At 50.4% G+C, this 20,255-nt stretch overlaps 1 protein-coding gene across 3 annotated transcripts in view; it reads left to right on the forward strand.

Annotated features, from left to right (window-relative positions):
* Positions 1-20,255, forward strand: part of SLC6A17 (solute carrier family 6 member 17) — a 55,839-nt gene that overhangs the window by 29,858 nt on the left and 5,726 nt on the right. For all 3 annotated transcript variants that reach the window (XM_012178162.4, XM_012178160.4, XM_060401390.1), the window contains exons 7-10: positions 16,665-16,906; positions 17,195-17,387; positions 19,265-19,457; positions 20,032-20,191. In XM_012178162.4, coding sequence (XP_012033552.1) covers positions 16,665-16,906; positions 17,195-17,387; positions 19,265-19,457; positions 20,032-20,191 — 788 coding nt within the window. The remainder of the gene's footprint in view (positions 1-16,664; positions 16,907-17,194; positions 17,388-19,264; positions 19,458-20,031; positions 20,192-20,255) is intronic.

Below are 20,255 nucleotides of genomic sequence, written 5' to 3' on the forward strand. Positions count from 1 at the left end.
ACAAAACTTTCCAACCATCTGCAAAAAGTGTGGATCCACGCTCAGAGACAAATGTCTGTCTGTACGTGGCAAACTGCTGTTGCACATCTGGGGCTGTTTCAGCATGGGCCTGGTGAGATATGGGGAACCGGGAGGCATTTCAAGTCCTCGCTCTAGGAGAGTGCTATAGAATGCCAGGTGGCTGCACACAGGCACCCCACCTGTGCACTGCTCCATTCAGATCGACCACAGTGTAAATGACATCACCAGGGGTTATGCCATTTGGCAGTGGTGGGAGCGTCCAAGATTTCTGGCCAGGGCATCTCAGAATCAACCTTAACAAAGCATAGGCCCTCCATGGGTGTACTGAATAATCAGGAAGATGCCCCCTCCTATACAGTCTTCCAACATGAGAAATAATCCAAGCTGGAGGACCTGGACTTTCAGTCCGTGTTTTCAAGCTGCTACTGGGTGTGATGAATGCAGTGTGGCCAGGATACCTTGATGACCCACTAGCACCCTTGATAGGACAGTCCCTTACGTTAGTGGCTAATAAACTTCTTGAACTCTTTGGGCTGCTTGTCTCCATCCAGTTATAAACCCAAGTCAGTATGGGGTACCGTACATTAAATGATGTGAGTTGCCCAGTATACAGTGGATTAGAATAGATTATCTAACCACCAAAACTTCCAGGGAATGTTTATCAAAAGTACAGCTGTTCACTGAATTCCTGTCATGTTCTGGGCACTGTTGTGGGTCCCGGGATCCTGCAGTGAACAAAGCAGATAAACTTTCTGGCCCTGAAGTAGCTTATATTTTAGTGAAGGGAGACAACTAATATAAGATAAAGGAGTTGTTGGATGATGTTGCTAAGGAGGAAAAGAAAAAGCAGAGAAAGAGAGATTCAGGGCACTGGGGAGAGGGCTGCCTAGTTAGTGTGCTCAAGGAGGGCCTCCCTGAGAAAGTGACATTTGAGTGAAGACCTGATGGAGGCAAGGGACCAGAGCACGTGGATATTTGCAAGGAGCACGTTCCATTCCAAAATGAAACAATGAATGAAAAGCCCTTGAGATTGGACAAGTCTGGCATTCTCAAGGAGGCTGCTGTGGCTGGAGTGGGAGGGGAGAGAGCTAGGACCTGCAGTCAAGAGGGCAGTGAGGAGCCAGGCCAGGTGAGGACTCTGCCGTTTACTCAGGGTGTCGTGGGGCCTGTTGGAAATTTCCGAGCAGAGTAGTGACATGATCTGACTTCCATCTTCCTAGAGTCACTCTGGTCACCACAGACGTCTGAGGGGGCAACGGTAAAATAGGAAGACCTGCTAGAAGGCTCCATCCAGGTGCCAAAATTCATCCAGGTGGGAGGTGACTATGGAGGGAGCCCAGGTGACATCAGTGGAAGTGATGAGAAGTAGTCAGATTGAGGATATAGTTAGAAAGTAGAGTCGGCAGTATTTGCTGCTGGATTGGATGTGAGGTGTGAGAGAGAGGGATGACAAGGAACTGCAGAGCCTTTTGTCTGACCAACTAGAAGGGTGGAGTTGACAGTTACAGAGATGAGGGAAGACGGTGGGGAGAGCAGGTTTGATGGGGAACTATGAGAGTACTTTGGAACATGGCAGAAGTATAAATTTGGGAGTTAGAGAGTTTAAAGCTGTGACTGGTTGTAATCACTTAGAGAGTCAACACAGAGAAAAGGACTGAACACTGAACAGTGGGGTCCCAGCTTGTAGAGGCTAGGGGAGAGATAGTCAGTGAGGGAGACGGAGAAGAGAGGGAGATAGAGACACACAGAGAGAGAGAAATGCAGAGAATTCCATCCAAGTGGAGAAAGTGCTTTAAGAAGGAGGGTCAAGTCCACAGCTGCTGAAAGGTCAGATGATGAGGACTGGGAAACGGCCAAGGCATCTGGCCGCAGCAGGATCGCTAGTGCTTTGACAAGAGCTGTTTTGGTGGCGTGTTGGGGGCAAAGTCTAGTAGCAGTGGGTTCAAGGGAAAACAGGAGGGGAGGAACTGGAGACAAGTAATAAAGACCATTTATTTTCAGGAGTTTTACTGTAAGGGGAGCAGAGGAATGGAAAATGCAGTGGTAACCAGAAAAGAACTGTGAGATCAAAGGTGTTATTTCAGAATGTTATGAATTCTGATGATAAAAATAACCCTTCATATATTACTAGTGGGAATGTAAAATAGTGTGGCCGCTTTGGAAAACAGTCTGGCAGTTCCTTAGAAGGTTAGACAGAGTTAGCATGTGACCCAGCAGTTCCACTCCTAGGCACATATCCAAGAGAACTGAAAACATATGTTCAAAAACTTGTGCACAAGTGTTCCTAGCAGCATTATTCATAATAGCCAGAAGTAGACACCACCCAAATGTCCATCAACTGATGAATGGAAAAATAAAAGGTAGTATGTCCATATAGTGGAATATTGGCTGGCCATGCAAAGGAGTGAAGTCCATGCCACAACATGGATGATTTCATCCTTGAAGACATTACACTGAGGGAAAGAAGCCAGTCGCAAAAGACCACTTATTATGTGAATCTGTTTGTATAAAATGTCCAGAGTAGGGGACTCTGTAGAGACCGAAAACAGACAAGTGGTCACCTAGGACTGGGCTTCTGGGAGGTTGGGGGGGGAAATGGGGAGCAGTGGTTAATGGGTATGGGCTTGCTTTTCAGAGTGATGATGTTCTCAAATTGATTGTGGGAATGGTTGTGCAGTCTTGTGATACACTAAAAACCATTGTATTATACACTTTTTTGAAAATAAAAAAAGGAGGGGTGAAATTGATGCTATGGGAGAAGAGGGAACAAAATCCTTGAATAAGCAAGAGAGATGGGACCCAGCGCCCGGGTGGAAGAGTTGGTCTTAGCTCAGAGCAGACATTGTCCCCCAGAAGCAGGAGCGACGGGCCAACCAGCACAAAGAGCTATCAACTGAGAAGTGCTGGCCAGAAGCTTCTCAGTGTGGGAACTCTCTTTTCATTGGGTCATTTTTCGATGTGAAGTGGGCAGCAAGGTCGTCAGCTGAGAGTAGAGACGGTGGCGGGGCAGGGGGTTGGAGGCCTAAGGAGGGGTGAGTGTGACGTAATTGCACACAAGATGGGGAGTGTGTTCACGCAGGGTGGGTGGGGGACGATGGAGGTTAAGGGTCGAACACCGCGGTGAAGACAGCAAGTGTGGTTCCAGTTCCACGGTGGACAGCTATTCACATTTTACCAGCTCTGAAGGCAGGCTGCTCCTACAGTGAAGCAGTTAAACCAATCATGTTTTCCAGCAGCCTGTATTTACTATGTGAGGCATCTTATGTATATTAAATCATTAAATTCATAATGATTCTAGAAGTTTTATTGTGAAAAAGATTTTTTTTTGCCTCATGACACAGCATGTGGGATCTGAGTTCCCTGACCAGGTATCAACCCCACTCCCCCCGCACCGGCAGTGTGGAGTTTTAACCACTGGACTGCTAGCAAGGTCCCGAAGTATTATTGTTATCCCCGTTTTCCAGCTGGAGAAACTGAAGCACAGAGAGGTAAATAATCAGTCCAAGGTCCCATGTGTCAGGGCCCAAGGTTTACATTGTGTCCAGCACTGCTGCCTGGGGACAGCCCAGAGTAGAGGGAGGCTGGATATCACCCGGGTCAGGAGCTTATCAAGGTGACAATGGAGAGATGGCTGGGCAGATGAGAGTATGAGGAAGGAGTATGAAGAGGATGGACATTGACTAAGCCAATGATGAAGGGAAGTTAGTATCCAAACAGGGTGAGGGGCAGTGAAATGGAGGGAGGCCAAAGGGCTGGAGTTCCCAGCAAGGCTGAAAAATGTTGTAGAGTCTAGATACTAGAGGTGAGCTAGAAAGTTGGGTGTTTTAGAAGATGGGATCTTTAAAATTAAGGTTTACTTGGAGCACAGCTCCTAGTCATGACAAAGGCCGTGGTGTGACTGTAGAAGTCGGGGGAAGGACAAGAGTGGGGGGAGGTTGCAGGAAAATGGGGTGCGAGAGGATGGTTATGTTCTAGATCCCAGGTGAGTCCCTCTGATGGGCTACCAAGTTAGGGTTCTTGGCTTCCCTCAGGAAGGATTCAAGAATGAACCATGAATGAATAAGTGGGAGCAGGTTTATTAAGATACACAAAGGTAGAATGCAGTCTGTCTCAGCAGGCAAAGCAGTCCCAGGGAATGGAAAGTTCAAGTGGCCCCCAAATATAGGGTGGTTAGTTTTTATGGGCTGGGTAATCTCATAGGCAACTGTTTTGGGGAAGAGGGTGGGGATTTCCAGAAATTAGGCCATCGCCCACTTTTTGATCTTTCGTGCTATCTCAGAACTGTCCTGGTGTCTGTGGATATACGTCATGTAGCTCATATATTACAGTGGGCATATAAGGAGGTTCAAGGTTCACCGAAAGTGGAATCTCCTGCCGTCTTGCTCTAACCGGCTCTAACCAGTTTTCTTCGTATCCTCAACAGCCCTGTCATTCTGTTAATGGCTGTGCCCTGCCCCCTTCCCTCCTGTCTCAGAAGGGAGAAGGAAAAGGGAGCCAGAGGCAGATTGTTCGAGGGGACATTGATGGAGATACGGAACTCACTCAGACGGCGATTCTCGTCACTCAGATGACGGCAGCAGTAGTGCTGGGCGGCGAGGCAGTGCCCAGGGGAATGTGGGGGAGTGGACTGGAGAGCGGGCAGCACCCTGTCCACCCAGGCCCAGTGGTCCCACATGTGCGAGAAGACAGCCTTCACCTGAGAGGCTGCCGGGGCCACCTCGGCCTTAGGGTCATTTGCTCAGCCCTTCCCTGCGTATCAGGCTTCCCTGGGAGCTGCAAGAACCAGGAAAAGCACCAGTGCTCAGGCCCACCCTGACTAACCAGAATCCAGCAAGCAGACTCATTGATCAGGATCGCTGGGGGTGGGGTCCAGATGGAAGCAGATTGTCAGAGCTCCCCAGATGATTCTACTGTGCAGCCAGGATGGTGAGCTGCTGAGTCACAGCAAGAAGGAAAAGAGAACATCCAGAGGTGGGTTGCAGCAGTGGGGGATTGTGCTGATGACAGGGCCCAGTGGTAGGGTGCAGGCAGTTGGAGGGGGGCATGGAGGCTCTAGTCAGAGCAGGCTCAGACCTGGGCATCCTGGGGTTGAACTCACTGTGAAGAATGACCCAGGAGTCATGGGCATCTCGTAGCAGCCGAGCTAAACTGGGCCCTGGGACCAAGAACCTGGCCTGGTGGTCTCTCAGTCTGACTGTGGAGATGAGGGTGTGAGCAGGCAGGGGTAGATGGGGCAGCTTGTCAGGAGCCCTGGAACCCTGGGGATTCCCAACTTTGCAGGATAGGAGAGTGTTGAAATTTGAGGTGACATCTCCCGTGGACAGTAGGGAAAATATGGGGAGAAAAACAATAAATATACACATGTGTGTGTGATTGTGTGTGTGTGATGTGTGTGTGTGATGTGTGTGATAGTGTGTGTATGATGTGTGTGTGATTGTGTGTGTGATGTGTGTGTGATGTGTGTGTATGATGTGTGTGTGATGTGTGTATGTGATGTGTGTGTGGTGTGTGTGATGTGTGTGATTGTGTGATGTGTGTGTGATGTGTGTGTGATTGTGTGTGTGTGATGTGTGTGTGTGTGATGTGTGTGTGTGATGTGTGTGATTGTGTGTGTGTGATGTGTGTGTGTGATGTGATGTCTGTGATTGTGTGTGATGTGTGTGTGATGTGTGTGATTGTGTGTGTGATGTGTGTGTGTGATGTGTGTGATGTGTGTGTGATGTGATGTCTGTGATTGTGTGTGATGTGTGTGTGATGTGTGTGATTGTGTGTGTATGATGTGTGTGTGATGTGTGTGTGATGTGTGTATAATGTGTATGTGATGTGTGTGTGGTGTGTGTGTGTGTGTGATGTGTGTGTGTGATTGTGTGATGTGTGTGTGGTGTGTGTGTGATTGTGTGTGTGATGTGTGTGTGTGTGATGTGTGTGTGTGATGTGTGTGTGGTGTGTGTGTGATGTATGTGTGTGATGTGTGTGTGTGGTGTGTGTGTGTGGTGTGTGTGTGTGGTGTGTGTGTGATGTGTGTGTGTGTGTGTGATATGTGTGTGTGTGTGTGATGTGGGTGTGTGTATAATATTTATGGTGGTGGTAGTGTAGTCTCTAAGTTGTGTCTGACACTTTGGAACTGTAACCTGCCAGGCTCCTCTGTCCATGGATTCTTCAGGCAAGAATACTATAGTGGGCTGCCATTTCCTTCTCCAGAGGATCTTCCCAACCCAGGGATTGAACCTGAGTCTCCTGCATTGCAGGTGGATTCTCTACTGCTGACCCACCAAGGAAGCCCCTTAATAGTTAGACAAAAGTTCTTTTGGCTTTTTCCATAACATCTTTATCAAAAAACCTGAACGAACTTTTTGGCCAACTCAATATACATGAAATATCACTGGAAGGTTAGGCAAGAGACTGGTACCATGGTTGCATCTAGGGAAGAGGAATTGAGTGTCTGGCATACAGGGGTGAATACCTCTTTGTGCCTTTTCAGTTTCAAACCACATAACCCCTTTACTATTAACCAGTCGTGACAGAAGCCACACCAGCTTTCAGGGCTGCAGCCCGGCACAACCTGAGCCGGGCAGGAGCTTCGGACACCCGCTCTGTGGCCTCTGGAGGAGACCAGTGAACGGTTCTGCCTGATGAGGATGGGCCTCAGGGTCAAGGGTGTATGGTAACCCCTAGAGAAGAGAAGTGGGTTCCCTGCAAAGGCTCAGGCATAGCGGTTTGTGGAGGAACTTTGTGATCCCCACAATCAGAGTCAGGCTTCTGAGCAGGATGGAAAGGCAGCCTTGTTCCCAGGGGTAGGCTCTGGAGTCGGACAGTCTGGTTCCAAGCCCAGTTTATCAGTCAGTCATGGGAAGACTAGTTCTTTGTCCGCTTGGGGCCTCAGTTTCCTCAGCTGCAAGTTATTATAGGGGATCCATGGCAGCTTGCTCATAGCACCGCCAGGAGAGCATGTAGGACTGTCCTGGGGTGCAGAGACGGTGTGGTGAGCGTTAGCTAGTATTTCTTCTCGTCCATCGTGAAGGTGACACTGTTCTTGGGCATCGGGAACCCAGTGCCTCCGTGCCATCTGGTGTCTATGGGCCCATCTGTGCTGAAGCAAGGGCACGCGCTTCTGTTTTGCACCAGTCCAGGCTAGGGCTCATCAGCTGCTTGTCGATTCAAAAAGCATCTTCATGCCGCTGAGTCAAAAGCCGTGGAACACCTTGCTCCGTGCGCCAGGAAGTGACTCAGCTGTGTGCCTAGCAAACGGCAGGAAGCTGCCGCTCTGTTTCAGGGAGGGCACCCAGAAGCAGGTTCGAGCCTTGACTTCAGTGAGGAAAGCCCATTTCCCACCTCTCCTCTTGCAGTCACATCCTGACGTCTGGAAAGGACACTGTGCTTTCTGAGATCTGGCTGTGGGCTCATCCTGTGAACAGTATGTTCAGGATCTTGTTGAAATCAGGCACCATGATCCCTAAAATCCTGAAAGAGCACCTTTAAATTCAAGGAACACAGGCATTCAGTGGTGAAGGTGCCTGTTTATCCCCAGATGAGCACTGGGCATCTGGTCATTTCCACTGGCAAGAGTGCACCTCCATGCTGCAGGCTGGAAGCAGGGATGCCCAGGACCACTCACACAGAGGCCCAGCTTTGGCTCTCTCGGCTGCTTTCCTGGGGGGCTTATTAATGTCAGATGTGGATCCACTACTGCACTTCAAAGTAACTAGAGGTGGGAGGGGGAGGAGAGAGAGTTGGGATATAGAGGAGGCAGGAGTGGCCATGTGCTGATAATTGCTAAAGCTGGGTGACAGGTACATAGGGGTTCACGACACTACCCTTCCCACTTTTGTACATTATATAATCAATGTCTCATAGTTTTTAAAAATAGAACAAGAACAGCAAATAGATACAATCTTAATATGCTAACAAACACAAACCAGTTTTGGTTTCCATCCAAAATCCTTGCCTGTAAGACGGTCCTACCCCGTGTGTGTGCGTGTCAGTCACGTCCGACTCTTTGCGACCCGATAGACTGCAGCCTGCTGTGCTCCTCTGTCCATGGGATTCTCCAGGCAAGAATACTGGAGTATTCCTACTTCCTGCTCCAGGGCATCTTCCCCACCCAGGGGTCGAACCCTCACCTCTTGTGTCTCCTGCACTGGCAGACAGTTTATACCTCCTCCGAGAAACCCCACACACCATAGAGCCAGCTCTGTTGGTAGTTTGGGATGATGGTGTCCTCCCCTAGGTGGCTGCCTCCCTTTTTGAGATTTGGCCCTGATGGTGGCCTAGGAATTTACCCACATCTTAGTTTCAGGCTTAGGGAATGGTGAAAATCCTAATGATGATGTGTGTTTAGGTCTCACACATGGCCCAGACCTTTTTGTAAAAACTTTAGTAATGACTTGTTGTTCAGTTGCTAAATCTTGTTCATCTCTTTGCGACCCCATGGACTGTAGCCCTTCAGGCTCCTCTGTCCATAGGATTCTCCAGGCAAGAATATTGGAGTGGGTTGCCATTCCCTCCTCCAGGGGATCTTCCCAACCCAGGGATCAAACCCGAGTCTCCTGAGTTGGCAGGCAGATTCTTTACTGCTGGGCCACCAGGGAAGCCTGGTAATGACTGACCTAGATCAAAAAGGAAAGAGTTACTTTAGAAAGAGAGAGGGAGAAAAGAGAATGAAAGGAAGCCAGCTTGGAAATAGCCTTGTTTTATAAAGTAGAAATTTAAATCCTAAGGATCTTCTTGTCCTAGAAGACTGGATCTTAGCACAAAAGGGCTGGCATGTCATAGCCCCTGATCTGGCCCTTCCTGCTCAGCTCAACTCCAGGACAGAGGTCAGACACTGTCTGTCTCTTTCTTACCCTCCATCACTTTTCCCTTCTCTCCCGTGTGCCAGGCACTGCTCACACAAAGATGAACAGGAGATGTGCTCCACCCCTAAGCAGCACAGAGTGTGAAAAGAAAAACAGACACATAAGCCTGTCATGAGGCTGTTGACAAGAGCTGTGAGAGCCCAGGGACCACGACTAGCTCTGCCAGAGGCAGTCAGGAAAAGCTTAAAGAGCAGGTGATATTCGTACTGGGTTTTGAGAAGTAAGTATGTGTTCCCCAGAAAGTGAATAGGTGCAAGGGAATTCCAGGCAGAGGAAACAGCCTGGGCAAAGACCAGACTGTAAGGTCATGATGCTTTTGAAGAGTAGTTCGGATGTTCAGAACATGGGCTGGAAACAGATTTTCCAGCAGACGGTGCTGCTGCTCAGTTGCTCAGTCATGTCCAGCTCTTTGCGACTCCATGGACTATAGCCCGCCAGGCTCCTCTGTCCATGGAATTTTTCAGGCTAGAATACTGGAGCGGGCTGCCATGCCCTCTTCCAGAGGATCTTCCTGATCCAGGGATCGAACCCTCATCTCCCACATCTCCTGCATTGCAGGTGGATTCTTTACCCAATGAGCCACCAAGAAAACCCCAGCAGATAGTGGGGAACCATCAGAGAGACTTCAGCATGCAAATAACGTGACCAGAGCTGTGTCTGTCTCACCTGGTCCTGCCTTACAACATTTTGCGCTCCTTCCTGGTTGGAACTCTCCGAACTACCCAGAGCCCTCCCGCTATGTCTAGGCTTCTAGCCTGAGGTTCGAGCAGCTTGGTAGGACAGTCATGACTGACATCCATGAACTTGGACGGCATGCCTTCTAAGCGTAGGTAATCCACCCACCAGGCTTCCCTGGTGGCTTAGATGCTAAAGAATCTGCCTGTGACCCAGGTTCAGACGCTAGGTCAGGAGGATCCCCTGGAGAAGGGAGTAGCTACGCACTCCAGTATCCTTGCCTGAAGGAATCCCATGGATGGAGGAGCCTGGCAGACTATAGTCCATGGGGTTGCAAAGAGTCAGACTGAGAGGATCATTAAAAAAAAAAAAAAAAAGCCATACAGGAGAAGGGAGGTACCGACGCATCTTCCCATTGAGACTATGATTATGTTATTTTAAAAATAATCTCCAAATTTCTGTTAGGAGCATGTATAGGTCCCTAAAACTTTATTCACAATGCCAAAATCTGAATTGCCCTGAAATACAGAAAAAAATGTTTATTCTTTCTCCCTTAACTCATTTGGCAGTAAATGACCTGAACAGATGTGAGGCTATTTATAGTCCTTATTAGCCTGGTGTGAATTTTCATATTCTGCTTCAGAAATACAAATGTATCTGATTAAGGGTGCTGCCCCAAACCCTACAGGGGGTGTCATGCAATTATGTGGTATACACACCATATTACCCTTCTAAAATAAAATTAGAAGCAAAGCCTGGTTTCCAAAACCAGTCTGGCCTTAAGGTTTTTAGATGAGAAGATGCAGGTCTGTATTACCTTTGTAAAGAAGATGAGCCGGCAAGCAGAGCAGGCCCTCAGCTGTGTGGGATGACCCTGTGCCGTTTCTCTGGCCATCTTTCTCTCCCGGGTTCCATGGCAAACATTTTAAACCGCTTCCACTGTCTGAACCTTCTGACCTCTCTTTCCAGAACACCTCACCCGCAAAAGATGATTTGGCCTCCTGCTTTATAGGAAAAACAGGGGCCACCAAGACAGCAACTCCCTTAGATGAGAGAGACAGAAACGGGTTATACAAGCTTATCCACAGCTGCCCCATGCTGTCCTCCTTCCCTCGTCTCCTGTGGATGACAGCTCCCCTTCTCTCCTCTAGATCCCCTGCTCTCCATCAGCTGTCAAGTCACTGCATTAAAAACAAAAATGAAACAAGTCTAAAAGCGATCCTCCAGTGATTTCTTAGCCTTCCCCCAATACTGCCCTGTCTTTCATTCCTAGCCTAACTTCCCCACCGAGTGTCCACCTTTTCTTCCCCTCTGTTTCTCAGCTCTCCTCAGTCCTGCTTGTCTTCTGGCCTCAGGACTCCCTGAACATCTCCAGCTAAGCTCACCCGTGCTCTCGTGGCTATAGCATCCTTCGCCCCGGGGCACGGGTCCCCCTCCTCCCTGGTGGGCTCTCTTCCCACGGCCTCCGTGACCCTCTGCCGCTTTTCCTCCTGCCGCCGCTGCTGCTGCTCCTCTCGTTCCCTTGTCTGAGCTTCTTCCCTGCTTGCTCTTTCGGCTACACTAGTTGCAGTGAGCAGGGGCTACTCCCGAGTTGTGGTGCGTGGGCTTCTCATAGCGGTGGCTTCTCTTGTAACAGAGCACAGGCTCAGTGGCTGCGGCACACAGCTTTAGTTGCCCCGTGTCACGTGGGATCTTCCCAGACCAGGGACTGAACCCGTGTCCCCTGCACTGGCGGGTAATTCCTAACTCCTGGACCAGGAAAGCCCCCTCCTTCCTGCTTTAAACTTGCAGACCTTGACTTGGCCCCTGCTCTTGCCTCTTCTTGCTCTACCCACAGCCTCAGCTGCAGTCCCTGCTGGTCCATCTGCTTCTCACAAATCATACCTCCAGCTCTGTGCTCCCCTCGAAGCTCCAAACTCATCTGTCTGACTGCTGGCTTGATATCTCCTTGTAGAGATCTTAAGGACACATTAAACTCAACATTTCTAGAAGGGATGTTTGGACCTCCCCTGTTCAAACCCCATCGAATCCTGCCCCTCGTCCACTGTTTCCATCTCCACCCACTAGGGTCTGCAGGCCAGAGGTGTGGCCGTCACCCTGGCATCTCTCCCTCCAGCACCCCTCGTCAGCAGTCCATCACTAAAGCAGGCTCGGGTTTTCCCGCCATAGTCTCTCCATCTGTACCTCCCTGACCCCAGACAATGCCACCCTCATCTCCCGCCTGGGCCCCAGAAAGTGTTTCCTTGCCAGTCTGCTGCATTCACTGGCTTCTTATAGGAATGCCCACCTGACTGTTTCCCTCCTCTTTCACACCCCTTACTGCTTTCCCTGTTCAGTGCTTTTTTAGGATCAAGACATGCTCGTCTGCTCAGGCTCCTCTGACTCTCCCAGCCTTTCCTGTTCCACTCCGGCCTGTCCTCAACACTCCAGTCAGGCTGGCCTCCTCTACTTCCCTTCTTCCACATACCCCGTGTGAAAAGGGTGTCCTTCCTTTCCCCCTCAGGGCCTCTGCACACACTGTTTCCTTTGTCTGAATCCTCTTCCCTCCCTTTAGTGTGGGCAGCTCAAACAACCCTTCCTGGACTCCCTGGTGGCACAGTGGTAAGAATCTGTCTGCCAATGCAGGAGACACGCGTTCAGTCCCTGGTCTGGGTGGATTCCACACGCCGCCATGCGCCGCAGCTACTGACCCTGCGTGCTGCAGCTGCTGAGGCCTGTGCACATAAAGCCCATGCCTCACAACCAGAGAGGCCACCGCAGTGAGAAGGCCTGTGCACTGCCACAAAGAGAAGCCCCCCACTTGCTGCAACTCGAGAAAGCCCAAGTGTAGCAATGAAGACCCAGTGCAACCAAAAATAAAGTAAAGAAAAAGATTTCTTCCTCTGGAAGCTTTCCCTGACCTGACTCAACTCAATTCCCCCATCACACTCTCTCCTAGAATTAGGTACCTGGCTTTCTCAGCCCTTATCACTTCTGGAACTTAGCGTCTGTTTATAGGCTTGTCTGACCAATGTCCATCTGTCCAACTAGAACGTCAGCTCCACGAGAGCTGGGACCTTACCTGCTGTGGACCAGGCCTGTCCGCACGGTTTGGTGAGCGAGTGGCTGCATGTTGTATCCACAGGGAGCCCCCAGCACGTTATAGCTGTTGAGAGTATAGTGAGGGAGACGGGGTGGGAGGATGCAAGGGGCTCTTGGCTCCTTAAGGTCTGCACTTTGGGCTTTCTTGGTGGGCCAAAGGTGGGTTTATCTCTTCTGCACAGGGTGGGGGACTGTAATCTCCCTGGAATTCGAATACTAGCCAACCAGGCAGTGCTCCTAGGCCTCTACCTGTGTACAGGACCCGAAGCCAGAAGGCTCTGCTGTCACCTTCCTCCTTTTCCTCTTCCTCCTCCTCCTCCCTGAGCCCATCATTCTCCCAGCCTCCAAGCATGCCACCACCTCCTCAGCTGGGGAGTGACTCCTGGTGCTCAGACATGCCTGGAAAGCTGCTGAGATGCTGAGCTTCTGCCCTCAGTGTTAGGGCTGAAATATCAGAGCTGGAAGAACCCAAGCCCATCACTTCACTCTGCACACAAGGAGCAGACTCCTTCATAGGCACGCAGCAAGGGGCAGCCAGCCTGGGACCATGTGGGGCTGTCCCCACGGGGGAGGCAGATTTTCTAGTTCACTCCTTGCCTTCCTCATCTGTCTGGAGTGAAGTCACTTTGGTCGGCCTCAGTAGCAAAGGTCTGAGGGGAAAGTGGTCAGAGGAGGGTAGCTGCAGGCCAGCTGTGTCAGGAGATGGAGCTGGGAGGATGCCACTGCCCAGTGTCGGACAGTCTGTATTTAGTAACTCCTGAGTCTCAGTGGGCTGGCTCCAGTACTTTGAGTGAGGTATTTCATCTTTGGTCTTCGTTTACTCTTTCCAAATATAAATAACAATTCCTTGCCCTCCACCAAAAAAATTCCCCCCAAACAACTGCAAAAACCAAAAGCCCACCCCTGGCCTGACCTGGTCAGAGGCATTTTGTCAGGATTAAAGGATCCTGTGCACAAGGCACTGCTTGAGACTGTACGTTTGGTCTCCACAATCACTCTGGGAGGGAGTTGTTCAGTCGCTAAGTCGTGTCCAACTCTGCAGCCCTATGGACTGCAGCAGGCCAGGCTTCCCTGTCCTTCACTGTGTCCTGGAGTTTGCTCAGACTCGTGTCCATTGAGTCGGTGATGCCATCCAACCGTCTCATCCTCTATCATCCCCTTTCCTCCTGCCTACATTCTTTCCCAGCATCAGGGTCTTTTCCCTTGAGTCATCTCTTCACATCAGGTGGCCAAAGTGAAGCCTGGAGCTTCAGCGTCAGCATCAGTCTTTCCAACGAATATTCAGGTTTGATTTTCTTTAAGATTGACTGGTTTGGTCTCCTAGCTGTCCAAGGGACTCTCAAGAGTCTTCTCTAACACCACAGTTTGAAAGCATCAATTCTTTGGCACTCAGCCTTCTTTATGGTCTAACTCTCACATCCGTACATGCCTAATGGAAAAATCATAGCTTTGACTATATGGACCTTTGTCAGCAAAGTAATGTCTCTGCTTTTTAACATGCTGTCTAGGTTTGTCATAGCTTTTCTTCCAAGGAGCAAGTATGTTTTAATTTCATGGCTGCAGTCATCGTCCACAGTGATTTTGGAGCCCAGGAAAATAAAGACAGACACTTCTTTAAAAGTGTCTGAGTTTCCACTTTTCCCCCATCTATTTGCAGTGTAGTGATGGGACCAGATGCCATGATCTTTGTTTTATGAATGTTGAGTTTTAAGCCAGCTTTTTCACTCTCCTCTTTCACCCTCATCAAGAGGCTCTTTAGTTCCTCTCTGCTTTCTGCCAGAAGAGTGGTATCATCTGCATATCTGAGGTTGTTGATATTTCTCCCAGCAATCTTGATTCCAACTTATGACTCATCCAGCCTGGCATTTCACATGATCTACTCTGCATATAAGTTAAATAACAGGTGACAATATACAGCCTTGCCGGACTCCTTTCCCAACTTTGAACCAGTCTGTTGTTTCATGTCTCATTCTCACTGTTGCTCTGTGGCCTGCATACCCTTTTCTCAGGAGACAGGTAAGGTGATCTGGTATTCCCATCTCTTTAAGAACTTTCCACAGTTTGTTGTGATCAACACAGTCAAAAGCTGTAGCATAGTAATGAAGCAGAAGTGGATGTTTTTGTGGAATCCCCTTGCTTTTTCTATGATCCCACAGATGTTGGCAATTTGGTCTCTGGTTCCTCTGCCTTTTTAAAATCCAGCTTGTACATCTTGAAGTTCCCGGTTTAGGTACTGTTAAAGCCTAACTTGAAGGATTTTGAGCATTACCTTGGTAGCATGTGAAATGAGTGCAATTGTGTAGTAGAACATTCTTTGGTCTTTTGGGGGGAAGACTTTATTATTATTCCCATTTTTCAGCTGAGAAAACAGAAGCTTATGAAACAGGCACTGTCATTTACCTAAGCCTTCACAACAGTTTCAAGAGGGAGTCAGACTTAGATCTGGGTCTGTCTGACTCCACAATCCTATGCTGGGCCCAGGCCCTAGTCCCTGCCTTGAGGAACAAACAGTATAAGGAAAACAGACATGAAAATGTTTGGAAGTTACCCCATGCCCTCTAGATGCTGTGGAGGTCCTGGCTCTTCTCACATCCGAGGACAGGTGGAGGGTCGGGCCAGGGGTCCCCTCTCTAAGAAGTGTCTGAGTTCTGTGCTTCAAGTTGGGTGAGCTGAGGGGGTGGTTCTTCTGTGATCTAGGGCATGTGCAGATGAACTTTAGGTCTTTTTCTTTTTTGGAAAAGGGAGTTTGGGTGAGCAAGAGGGAGGAGTTGGTGTCTTTCTCGTGGTTGGATGAGGTATCAGGGAGATATTGGTGTTCTTACTTGTCTTGTACTGTTGTGCAGGCCATATACTGCATGGCTCCAGGAGGCGCCATTCACACTGTAGTCTAAGCGAATGACACTCCCTGGAGTTTGCCCTACACATCATTGCTGATAGCTTTGAAGATGTTCCTTGATATGATAGCTCCATGGTAAGCAGTGATGGCAGTTAAAATTAACCTGGAATTACTACTTCAGCACACAGCATTTATTTTAACTTACCTAGGTCTCACAACAATCATCTGAAGTTGATACAATTTTTTTTTTATTAAAGTATAGTTGATGCACAGACTTCCCAGGTGGTGCTGCAGTGGTTAAGAATCTGCCTCCCGATGCAGAAGATGCAAGAGATGCGAGATCAATCCTGGGTCAGGAAGATCCCCTGGAGGAGGAAATGGCCACCTGCTCCAGTATTCTTGCCTGGAAAATTCCATGGACAGAGGAGCCTGGCAGGCTACAGTCCATGGGGTTGCAAAGAGTTGGACACGACTGAGCGTACACACACATATGCACACAAACGTGCGCACACACATATGCACACACGTGCACACACACATGCACACACATAGTTTTCGTACAATATTATTAAAATTACAGGTGTACAATATAGTGACTCACAATGTTTACAGGTTATACTCCATTTATAGTTATTATAAGACATTGGCTGTATTCCCTGTGAGGTAGAATATATCCTCGCAGTTTATTTGAAGCCCAATAGTTTGTGCCCCTTGATCCCCTGCTCCTGTGTTGCCCCTCCCCACCTCCTTCTCCCCGCTGGTAACCACTGCTTTGTTTTCTGTATCTATGAGTCTGTTTCTTTTTCGTAATATTCACCAGTTCATTGTATGTTTTAGATTCCGGATACTCTTAATTTCTGCGTTTTACCTGTGGGGAACCTGAGGCTCAGGGGGCTAAGGGAATTGCCCGGGGTCACACAACCACAGTTCTTTACCACTGTGCCGCGCCGCCTCTGTGAGGCTGAGGAAAGAGGGTGTGGTGGAAATTCTACTGCAGGTGAATAAAGCTCTTTTTTGTTGTTGTTGGCTGCCCCACGTGGCTTGTGGGATCTTAGTTCCCCGACCAGGAATGGAAACCAGGCCACCGCATTGGAGGTGCTGAGTCCTAATCACTGGACTGCCAGGGAATTCGCTAAAGCCGTTATCTCTGTGTCTCTTTTCTTCGCCCTGCCATGGCTGCCCCTCCCCTACTGTAGCTGGACAAGATGCTGGACCCCCAGGTATGGCGGGAGGCAGCCACACAGGTCTTCTTCGCTCTGGGGCTGGGCTTCGGGGGCGTCATAGCCTTCTCCAGCTACAACAAGCAGGACAACAACTGCCACTTTGATGCTGCCCTGGTGTCCTTCATCAACTTCTTCACCTCGGTGCTGGCCACCCTCGTGGTGTTCGCTGTGCTGGGCTTCAAGGCCAACATCATGAACGAGAAGTGTGTGGTCGAGTAGGTGGCCCCTCTCCTCCTGTCCTCTCTTCTCCAGTCCACCTTCCCCTGGGAGAGCCCCCCTCCACCGGGGCTGGGGGATGGAGGTCAGAGCAGCTCTCTGTCCTCAGCCCTGGACCACAGGGCCAGCTTCAGAGATGTCTGTGTCCATGGTCTTCAGTGACCTTCCTGGGTGTCTGCGAGGTACCCCTGGATGGTGCCCAGTCCTGCCTTTTTACCTTCACTTTTTTAAAAAACCTTTTTTTTTTTTTTTAATGTTTTTACTTTGCTGTGTCTTTTGTGCTGCAGGAATGCTGAGAAAATCCTGGGGTACCTCAACAATGATGTCCTGAGCCGGGCCCTCATCCCTCCCCACGTCAACTTCTCCCACCTCACCACCAAGGACTATGCAGAGATGTACAAGGTCATCAAGACCGTGAAGGAGGACCATTTCTCAGCCCTGGGCCTCGATCCCTGCCTTCTGGAGGACGAGCTAGATAAGGTATGGGGGAGGCTGTCCTTCCAGGACGGGCAGGAAGGCAGATGTGGGAGTGCAGGGCCCAGAGACAGGCTATGGGTGGCTGGAGCTTGGGTGCAGAAAGCCTCCAGGGACTCATTCTTTGGTTTGATAAGCGAGGATCTACTATGTGCTGGAGAGAAAGGTACTGGCCAAAACCCCTGCCCTGAGGTAGGCTGAGTCTCACCGAGAAGACAAGACAGACACACACATCCCGGAAATCACAGGGAACCGGACAGCTCACCCGTTCCTTGAACGGGTTTCCTGCGCACCCATCACTGCCATGTGTGATGTCCTGGGAACTGTGCCTTAGACATGGCACGCAGAATGTGAGTGTTTACATTAGCATCTGCCCTTTGCTGCCTGTCCCTCCGGGGCCCTCAGGACAGCGCTGAGAGCTGAGTGTCAACGTCGTCTCCTGTTTTACAGGCAAGCAGCCTTTAAGTTGGGAGCCTGCTCGAGATCTCACAGCTAGGAAGTTGGAGAGCCAGGGTTCAAGTCTTGATGCTTCTGCCCCTCCCCCACTCGCAGGGCCACAATGACCTTTAGCCCCTGGGGAGGGCAGGGATATGCTGCCCTTCATTGACAAGCAGGCCCAAGCTTAGACACTCTGCTTCTGTCCCCGTTTGCACAGCCAGAGACTTTCAAAGTGACTGTTCTGTGAGGAGGGGTAACAGGAGACAGACATGCCCATGGGGTCCTGGGATCCACCGCTTGCCCAGGCTCACTGGGGGCTGCACCAGCTCCCATCTGTCAGCCTCTGCCAACCCTGCCCTTCTCCATGGAGCCAGGGATGGTGAAGCTTTCCCTGCTTGTTAAAAAGTCATTGTTCAATTGCTCAGTCACATCTGACTCTTTGCAACCCCGTGGACTGCAACACGCCAGGCTTCCCTGTCCTTCACTATCTCCGGGAGTTTGTTCAAACATCAAGAACCCCATGAATAGTTGAAAAGTTAGCTGCATTCTACTGGCACCAACCTAATGCTCAGGGACTGAGTCCCCTTCACCTCTTCCCATGTGATCAAGAGCTAAAAGGCCTTGTCTGGGCTCCTCCTCCCTGGTTTCTTCCCCTGACAGTATAAAGGACGGCCCCCTTCCTTGAGACCCTGCCCCATTCTCACAGGTGGGGCCTGGTCCTCTGGACAGAGGTAGGATTTTTTAAATATAATACAATCTTGATAACAACCAAATGACAAGCACTACTCTCACACAGTTGGAGTGGGTGTTCCCTGACCAAACCCTGACACTGTGAGGAGGGTGCAGAAGTGATGTCAGTGGACAGTGTGTGGTCAGTTCCCCATGAGCAGGGGCCCCAACATTGCAGCAGTGGTTCTCCACCTTGGCTGCCCATCAGAGTCCCCTGGGGGCTTTATAAAACCTTAATATCCAGCTCTATCCCTAAGCCAAGCAGATCATTGTCCTTGGGGAGAGACTCAGGCATCAGTGTTTTTTAAAAGCTCCAATGTGAGTCCACTGGGCGGCAGAGGCTCAGACCGCTATGGTAAGGTCTGGAACTCAGAGCTGGAGATGGCTGCACTGCTCAGAGGAGGAGAGTCTTGAGCTGGTTGTGTCTCTAAAAGAGAGCATCTTCATGTGAATCGCTGGGGGTCCTTGGACAATGCATAGATCCCAGGTCTCACAGGTGAAGTCCTGAATTAGTGTTTTACTCCCTGGGGTGTATTCTGATGCCCACTCAAGTTTGAGACCCACTGGCCAGAAACAAGAGAATTTAGGTAGGGGCAGGGATCACTGGGAAAGAGGGAACAGTGATTCCTAAAGCTCCAAGGGCAGAGAGAAGGAAGCAGGAGGCTCCCAGGTGGGCATGGCCCCCACTGAGCCCCACCCTCTGCCCCCACCCTCAGTCTGTGCAGGGCACAGGCCTGGCCTTCATCGCTTTCACCGAGGCCATGACGCACTTCCCTGCCTCCCCATTCTGGTCTGTCATGTTCTTCCTGATGCTCATCAACCTGGGCCTGGGTAGTATGATCGGCACCATGGCAGGCATCACCACGCCCATTATCGACACTTTCAAGGTGCCCAAGGAGATGTTCACAGGTAACTCCTCCCAGCGGTCCCCACTGGCCTTGTGGGCTGCCCCGGGAGGGCGGGGGAAGCTATCAGGTGGTGGCTTTGACTTTAGGAAGATTGGGTTCCTACTGGGTTATTCATGACTCCATACTTAGAAAGCTTCCCTACTCCTACCCAACCCGGGACGCATCTGGAACCACCCCAAAAAGAGCACTTCAGAGCCAGAAGGGAGAAGGCTATTTGGGAATCTGTGCCAAACCTGGGCTGGGAGATAGGCCTCTTTCTTGGTTCACTTGCCCCTCTTCCCAAGGGCCTGCTGAGGTGTCTGGGCAGGATGGCCTCCCTCCTTGCCAACCCTGCACCCTGTTTCATCCTGGTCACTCCCAGCTCCAGGATGCTCCCCACCTAGTAGAGTGGGAGCTCAGAACCTGGGCATCTGGACCCCTGCCCCACTCCATGCAGGGCTGGGCCTTCTGGAGGGTGAGCTGCAGGCCTGCTGGGGGGAGGGCTGGGATGGGAGGAACCTGGGGGCCCTGAAGACACCCCAGGCCCCACCCACCCTGCACCTTTGCCCCCACACTGGCCTCCCGGCTCTCTGTAGTGGGCTGCTGTGTCTTTGCATTCTTCGTGGGGCTGTTGTTCGTCCAGCGCTCCGGAAACTATTTCGTCACCATGTTTGATGACTACTCGGCCACCCTGCCGCTCACCGTCATCGTCATCCTCGAGAATGTCGCAGTGGCCTGGATCTATGGGACCAAGAAGTAAGGGGTGGGGGTGTGTGGGGAGAGGTAGGGAACAGGAGGAGAGGTCTGTCGCCTCATGACT

This window comes from Ovis aries, chromosome 1 (assembly GCF_016772045.2).
Source record: "Ovis aries strain OAR_USU_Benz2616 breed Rambouillet chromosome 1, ARS-UI_Ramb_v3.0, whole genome shotgun sequence".
Classification (NCBI taxonomy): Eukaryota; Metazoa; Chordata; class Mammalia; order Artiodactyla; family Bovidae; genus Ovis; species Ovis aries.